The sequence below is a fragment of the Lonchura striata genome, chromosome Z, assembly GCF_050655825.1.
Source record: "Lonchura striata isolate lonStrDom1 chromosome Z, ASM5065582v1, whole genome shotgun sequence".
Taxonomy (NCBI): domain Eukaryota; kingdom Metazoa; phylum Chordata; class Aves; order Passeriformes; family Estrildidae; genus Lonchura; species Lonchura striata.
In genome coordinates this window covers 26,731,945-26,740,267 of record NC_140740.1, presented here as the reverse complement: position 1 = coordinate 26,740,267, position 8,323 = coordinate 26,731,945, and the positions used below count along the sequence as shown (strand labels likewise).

The 8,323-nt window shown below is 41.2% G+C and overlaps 1 protein-coding gene across 6 annotated transcripts in view; it reads right to left on the bottom strand.

Annotated features, from left to right (window-relative positions):
- Positions 1–7,051: 7,051 nt before the first annotated feature.
- Positions 7,052–8,323, bottom strand: part of GRAMD2B (GRAM domain containing 2B) — a 40,871-nt gene continuing 39,599 nt past the window's right edge. For all 6 annotated transcript variants that reach the window (XM_085567294.1, XM_085567288.1, XM_077790261.2 and 3 more), the window contains one exon: positions 7,052–8,317. In XM_085567294.1, coding sequence (XP_085423420.1) covers positions 8,276–8,317 — 42 coding nt within the window. In that variant the 3' untranslated portion in view covers positions 7,052–8,275. The remainder of the gene's footprint in view (positions 8,318–8,323) is intronic.

Below are 8,323 nucleotides of genomic sequence, written 5' to 3'. Positions count from 1 at the left end.
CTGCATTTAAGCTGCTAAGAAAACGTTTTCTGCAATGTGGGTTAAAACATGGAAGCCAGGGCCTTTCACTATTTGCCTGCCAGAAATGGGACCAAGTTCTGTTGTAGAAATATAGCAGATATTATCCAAGTCAAAACAGTTAATTTTTCCCCTTAATATCTGTAGACTGACATAATAGTCCCTCTATAGCATCTCCATGAACTGGTTATTTGTAAAATTTTTATCTGTTCCTTCATTCTAAATGCTTCGCATTCCTTGGTACTGAGGAAATAGTTAACTTTTGTTATGGTCTAGTAAATCATGAGAGTGGAGACAAAAATATTTGTTCTCTTTCTTCTTCTGAATTTGTACTGTTTCTGTTTGTATAATTCTGTCTAATTGCTCTAGATTTGTATTTGCTGGGGATAGAGAGTCTGGACCTACCAGGCTACTTAACTAAGACTCTCTTCCACCCAGGCAAGATGAATACAGTGAATGCAGCCAACACACAAAAATCTGGTTCTTCTCAATCTATTCTGAACATTTCCTTTGCAGCTCTTTCCCAGGAGAGTGGGTGCAAAAAGCTGTCTTTTTCTCCAGTATGCTTTTCTGCTGTCCCACTCTTCAAAGAAAAAAGCTGTCTGTGCTTTCCTGCTGCCTTTCACTGTGGAAGCCTACATTCACCCAGCTGGAGTGCCCTTCCAATTTCTCATCAGCAGGGCTGACGGCCAGGGATCAGAGTTACCAAAAAAGGCCTCACACTGCATTAGCCACAAATGTGATGGTTTAACTGCAGCACATCCTGACTGCAGGGCAAGAGCAATCCAGGAACATCTTGGGCTGAGCGAGGTCAGCTCCTGTCTACAAAATTTCCAGAGGAATTATTATTGGTCCACAACCACACAGTGCAGTGACAGATTTCAATATGAAGAGAGTTCCTTTATAAAGGTGTGGTCAGAACATTGCAAAGTAAGATTTTGGCTTGTGCATTGAATCAGAGGCTGAACAGGATCTTGGTTACACTGCGGCCTTATCCCACTGTTTCCCACATAGGCCATGTGCTCCCTTCTGAAACAATGCTGTTTTCTCTGTGGCCCACCAAAAAAGTCTGCATCATTTGCTGTCCTGAAGCATTTGTCAGCCTAATTTGTTAAGTCTTCTCTGAGCTAGGACAGGGAATCTAGCAAAACCTAGCTGTAAGTGTTTTCTTTTTTGTCCAGGATGTGTATGATAGTCCTATCAAACCTTGGCCTATGCATAGGAAAGTGCTGCTAAAAGGGAAATAGATACCTAAAGCAGCATCTTCCACATCTACCCATAAGATATGTATGTATTATTACCCCAAACTCTCATAATTTCCAGTTCTGCATTCCTCCACCAAACGGATTACTCAGATGCTCTAATCTATTTAGCAAAGCTGATGCAGCAAAGTGATGCAACATACCTTTGCAATGTGAAGTTTCCACAAAATACTCCAGCTGATTTTTCTGGAAGAAAATAAGGGATACTGCACCACAGATGTACTGGTAAGCAGCAGCACATGACCAGGAAGGTAGTGATGGTGGGATGACAGTAATACTAGTCTGTAAGGAAAGGATCTGCTGGCAGGTTGGACATCAGTCACAACTGGCTTCAATTAAGTGGTTAATGGCAGAGGGGATGGACATGTGCAAGAATCAGAAGTGACTCAGGCAGTTGAATGACTAAAACCTTAAGGATCAGGCAGTGCTGATTTATTTACATTAGTTTTTAATCTCGGGAAAGACGCCAGAGCTGTGTAGAAGATTGACTTAGTGCTTCTGACAGATCAGGTCCATTGTCTGTGGCCATGGCTCCCTGGGGAAGCACAGAGGTACAGGGCTGGTGTGCAGAGAACTTGCCTCAGAATATTCTTGCAGATTCCAGTGTTGCTTCACATGGAATTAGAGAAAAAATAGAGGAAAAAATTTGCAACATCAGCAAAGAATTATTTTATCTATGCTCAGCATGTCTGCATTCGATACTGGGCTCTTTTACAGACTCTTATCCATATCTCTGGTGGAAAATTAACTGGTTTTGGATGGGTTACTATTTAGAAGATCAGCTTTCAGATCCAGGCTACATCTGGTAGAACAACATGGGAGATGGAGGCAGAGGATGGTCTATAAAACAGAAGAAGGGAATAACTAAACCCTAGACCTCTCAGTATTCAGGTACCAGCAGTCCCATATCCTTAGTCCTCAACCTAACACAAATCTTGTACTTCATTCCAACCCACAAACTGTTTTCATGGTGGCATTTACTGTGATGGTCAAAGAGTAATTGCAGAATCAGAAATCCATTAAGAGACTTGGAAGAGAAGTGTGAAAGATGTGTTCATACAATCACAAACTTGGCCTTTCATCTTAGAGCCATTACTATTGATTAGAGTCTTTAGAAGTGTGACTATTTTCAAGTCAGCTAATGCAGATTATATTGTTTTCTTCATGTGTGCTGTCAGTGGCATCACTTAAACAGTTTTTGGGAAAGAATATATAGAAGCATATAGGACATAGGATATAGAAGGACATCTCTTCATACGAGTATCATAAGCCAGTGTTGAGGCATTTATGTTTCATGATCCATTTATGAGAGAAGGTCTGTGGTTCTTCATGTAAGTTGTAGAAACAGCTGCTAGTACAAGCTGACTTTCTTTCTTGCCCTTGCTCTGAATTGAGTCCATGTGTGCACATTGCCACGATAGCAAGGTCTAAGTGCAGGCAGAATTCAGAGCTGTTTCTTGCATACCAGATCCAGCATGTAATGCTCTAATTAAGTTACTCATTACCTTTTATTCTTGGAGGGAGCCTTTGTCCATCTACCTGTAGATAGTATGAAGAGCTGATTTTTAATTTAGTACTTGACAGCTCATCAGAATGATTTTCCTTTAATCTCCTGCTAAACACTGCCAAAATGCCTAGTCAGTGGAAAATTACCTTATCAATACCATTAAGTGAGAACAGGAGTTGAGGAAACCTTTATTGTACAGTCCAAAGTATCTGCATTGCCAAAGACTATAAAATCCTTGTTATGAAGCTTATTGCAGAATGTCACAAACTTAAAAAAAATCAGGAGAAAAGCTATCCGGACTGAACTCACAGAGGCTGGCAGGGCAATCTTTCCCACAGCAACTCTCTACAAGAACTTAAACTAATTTTCAAAGTCTTTAGCACAGATGTTTACTTAGTGAACAGGCATCCAACTCATGGTGGACTTTTTGGCACAAATACTGCCCATTGTGGGGAAAATAGATAAAGTTATTCAAGCAAAACATTTTTAACTTCAGCTGGAGATAACTGGAACATTCTTGTCCATTTTGTACATGAAACACAGTCTTGGGAAAGGCTTTACTGACATACCTTGAATTCCTGCTCAAAGTCTGCTTCCTAAAGTGTTGCATCCTGATCCCTTGTTTGTAAATTATGATAAGAAACTAGGTACAGGAGTAAAAAGCAATTCTGATTATCATACCAATCCTGCTAGTATCCTCTCATACACACTTCTAATCAGTTTATTCTTGGGATCATCCCTTTTGAGGGTACTACCAATAGCAGGTGTAATTGTAAACACTAGATCTAGACCTTGTCACCCAAATAATTTGATATTTAATCCAAGATGAGTAGGCATAGTCTAACTGGCCAGTTTGACTAAATGGAAACTTAAGGGTAAGTAGGTGCCACGAGGAAGAAGAGCAGAAGGTCTGAAACAACAACATCTGTATATGTGAAATGCCTATATTTTGGACAGGAATGGTGATAGGCATCACAACATTCCATGAAGCCCAGGGAAATAAACTCTCACAAGTGTTGTGGATTTACTGTAGATTGTACATTGTTTTATTGTTCGCATTTGACTGATTTTTTGTTAAAATCCAAGATGGCTTGTGATAAATGGAGAGTAACTTTACACAAAATTAAATGACCTACATTTTCTGTGGCTGTTCAATGAACAGCAGGATATTATGAGGCTCTACATTCATAAAATGATACTACACAGATTTTAAAACCCAAGAAAGCAAAAAACCCATCCCTTTTTAAAGTCTCATTACATGCAACCATGTTTAGCAGAATGGTCAACTTGGTTCAAACCATAAAACTAGAAGTGTCAAATGAGATGAGTCAATTTTCCCTCTTGAGCAAATTTGCCTGTCAGACTCAGACAGTCTCACCAGGGAAACTGAAAAGCAGGTTCTGGTAAAATCCTTTCCAACGACATTATTCCTTTGCTGCTTATAGAAGCATACACACAGGCACTGAACACAAAAAGAATTGTTTGCTCAGTGTAACTGTTTGCTTAGTTTTCTGTTTAAATGGCCACCTTTTCCTGATCATTACTGCATGTCACACCTGCTCTGTAAATGTGAAATCTCCTACATATTTTGGAATAACACCTTACTAGCAGTTGAAACTGAATTAGCTGAGCAATACCCTGCAAAGACCTGGATATTACCAACCTGGATATTTCTTTAGCATTTGTCAAGTGACTATGAGGTAGAAACATGGAAATGGAAGTGCAGGTGTAGCAGGAAGCATAATGCACTACCACACACACGTACAAAGGTTCACGTGATAGCAGTTAATAGTATTAAATTCAGATATACTCAGAAAAAAATACATACAAAACTGTTTGTCTTTTCTGCAAACATGAATGGGACCTACTACCTTTGATGTTCTGTTGAGAGGAAGGCTTTCAGCTGATAGTACTTCCTGCCTAGAGTGCTAGCTGCATCCTTCACACCAACACTACCATAAACTTGATACCTTGATAGAAAACTAATTCAACTATCCCTCAATCCAAACAGCCAATACAAATCCTCATTCCTTTTTTCACTAACTACATCTAGAGAAAATACAAGTGATGTGCCCCTCTTGCCTTCCACCTGCAAACTCAAAGTATCTTCCCAGAATCTGGCACTTGTAACGACGAGGTCCTGCATGGCTGGTAGAACTCAGCTGTTTTTCTAGCCTCTGTGCTGTCAAGGACATCAGGTAGACAAAATTGGAAAAACAAACACACAAGAAATTTTAAATTTGGCTTTTAAAAGCAGATTTATATGCAGCATATGCAACGAATTATGAACAATTCCTACTAAGAGTGAATGCTAAGAATTTTGTGTGCATTTCTGACTTCCCTAAAGTCACATCTTTCCCACCTACTTCTGCAAACTCCCACTTTTGCCAAAAGGCAAAATCCTTCCTTGTAGCCTTTGTATGCACTACCTGCCACAGATACTGGAATAAGTCTCCCTGCTCTTTAACAGACTCCCAGCCTTGGGGGAAGCAGCTTTTCCTTGCTTATCCCTGCTGCAAGTACTTCCCTCCCAAACACTGGGGCAAACCCTCCTCCACTCCAGTTGCAAGCCTGAATCACAGGATTTAAATCACTCCCCTCACTTCTAAGCTTTCTCCATGTGGTGCCTTGCAGCGTTCCCTGGGGTACCTCCATACTGCATGCTGCCCATCTGTGCCCTGATGCCTGAAAAGAGTGGCATTCTGAGACATCCTCATCTTCCCCTTTAGGGAAAGGGGCAGTGAGAGTAGCACCTGAGGGCAGAGGTCACGCTGAACTGTGCCAGTGCGCTCACGTGGCCGCTGTGTCACGAGCCAACTCTTTCTCTCGACCGTAGCTCACTTTCCTGTACTGGAAAACACACCTTTGTCCAGACTTGCCTCTCCTGGCATGCTGCTGCAGCAGGCTAAAGGGCACACATCCACCTCTGATTGCTCATTCCACATTGTTTTGTTCTGTATGGCTAGTGATAAGGGCTTAGCCTGCCTGATTTAGTAAGGGCACCTATCAAATATTATCTCTCTCCCTGTTCTCCTGGAGAAAGGCATAGTCTTGACAAGGTAAAAGACTAACTCAGTTCAGTTGCTGGATATAACCAAGTCTTCTTGTAGTTCCTTTTGATTAGAAGTGACTCATGGCATCCATTTTTCAACCACAAAGCTAGAAACTTCTGATACAGAATTAAAGGGAGGGGAGAAGGCAGAGCATGAACTTGAAAGTCCAAAACATTACAAAAGCTGTGCAACTGTAGAATAAAGTAGGGAAAATAATGGAAAAAAATAACTTATTTCGACAGTTTTCTTATGAAGCTGAGTTTTCTAATAAAGTCACGATAGCCGAGGAAACAAAGGCAGAGACTTCAATAGGAAGAACAGTCAAATCTCACAATTTCTTACACTGTGATCATGTGGAATCTTGAGTCAGGCAGGTGTGCTAGAGCTCTCAGAGCCCTGTAAGCTGCCTCACCATTCTGATACCCATCTAATATCCTCAAAGGAGGAAACTTGAGAAACCTGGGGAACTTGAGATAACTATTAATTGTTGCAGAGGATAGATAGATATGATTGTTACCTTAGCTAGCCGAATGTCACTTCTACCCTTGGATGAATCCTGGAGTGAAATGGACTGTTCCATCCCACCCCCCAAAAGATTGTGGCTCATCCCACACCTCTGTACCTGCCCCTGAAGCATCGCAGTCTGTAACCCCATTGGCCCATGCCTTGTCCCAGCCCATCTAGGAGCCCCTGATAAGGGGGCTCCGAGCGGCCATGCGGCCTCTTGGCCCTCTCCTCCTCTCTTGGCCCTCTCCTCCTCTCTTGGACTTCCTCCCCCCCTGGAGCTTCCCCTCTCCTAAACCCTCCGTTTCTCTCTCCCCTCCCCCATCCTCCTAAGCCCAGCTACGCCTGAGAGCACGAGGCTCGGGCATTCCTGAATCCTCCAATAAATCTCTCTCCCCAAGAGCAAGCTTCAGAGATCTCTGCCTCCCTAAACCCCCACCGTGCGGGAGCCTAATCTTCCCACAATTAACATGTCCCCAAAACTCTTGGGGCCAAATTTTCTCTTACTGTTGTCATTGAGATCCAGAAAGTAGTCACACACAATGGAGTCAGACGAAGGACTGCAGCAGGATGCAGTTCCTAACGCTTGTGTTGTGTGCTGGGTTTTGCACAAGCTTTGTACCATGAGGTATAACCCTCATGAATATCACACTTGACTAAAACTGATGGATGGACTTGCATTCGTCCAAATTATAGTATTGAGTCACTGGTTTTAAAAAAGTTTATTTAAACAAAGTAGGTACATTTCACAGAAATGGTTATAAAATGCATAGCATATTATAAACAATACTGTTACTCCACAGATAGTAGTTATTATCCTAAATATTGCTTTTTAAAAACTAATGAGCCTGCTTGGTCAATCAGAAAGCTAAAAATCCCCATCTTAGGCACTCTGGGAAAAAACAAGTATGTGATACAATGAAGCAGGTATCTACTTTTTCATTCACTCCATTGATTGTTTGTATTGCTGCACCATTAATTTGCCAGTTCTCATTATGTGGAAATATCTAATCTCTGAAGTCACACACCAAGATTTCCATTTACTGGACTACACATCATACTTGCTCAACCAGCCAAAACCCCATGCAACTCCAAGGAAAGCTGACTGAGGATCTTCACGCTGATTAATGTAAAGGACAGAGACCATATGAGAGGGCAGAAAACAAGTAGTTTTTCTAAGCTGTGCAGGCGTGTCACACCCATATTGCTATTCATAAGCGACTTGATTGCAAATTGGCAAGTAAGTCCATAAAGATTTCAGGTTTGACTTCAATGGAACCTGAATGCCCAGTAGAAACAGACCCTACCCTCTGTGGTGATCCAGTGTCACAGAAAGTGGAATTGAGTCTTTTTACAGCACTGGAGAACTGAGCATACCTCAATTATTCATGACTTTGCATACTCAAACACAGAGGCATCTGTTTTCTGTTATTTGTGATGTCAGGGTGCAGAGAGGTAAAAATTAGGACTACAGCACCAATCCATAATCATAGCTAAAACAGACACCTGCTCATTAACACAACACTTCAATACATGAATCATGACTGACATTCTTCACATATATATTTGTATGACAATAGGCATAAAGTAAATGTTGAGGTATAAAAGGATATGCACCAGGTTTGCACTGGTGAAAGCAACTCTAAAATCAAGCAAGCCAAAAAATCCATTAATTCACACACAAAAAAGAAAAATCCCCATATTTTTAAAACATAGATACATGTAGACCAAACCATATATGTTTGCAAAATATATAGATACATGCTGAAGAATCAACTGATGTTTTTGCATGATGACATGAGCTTTACAGTAGTTTAAGCTTGGCTTGGACTGAAAATAAAGAAGCTTGAACTCTGGCCAGCAGAGCTCTTTTGGAACGGTTTGTCAAGACAGGAGAATGAGGTCTGAAGCAGTCCAAGAACATTGATGTTTCACTCACCATCTTCAAGCAGTTTTTGTAAGTTGTTCTGTATCTTAGA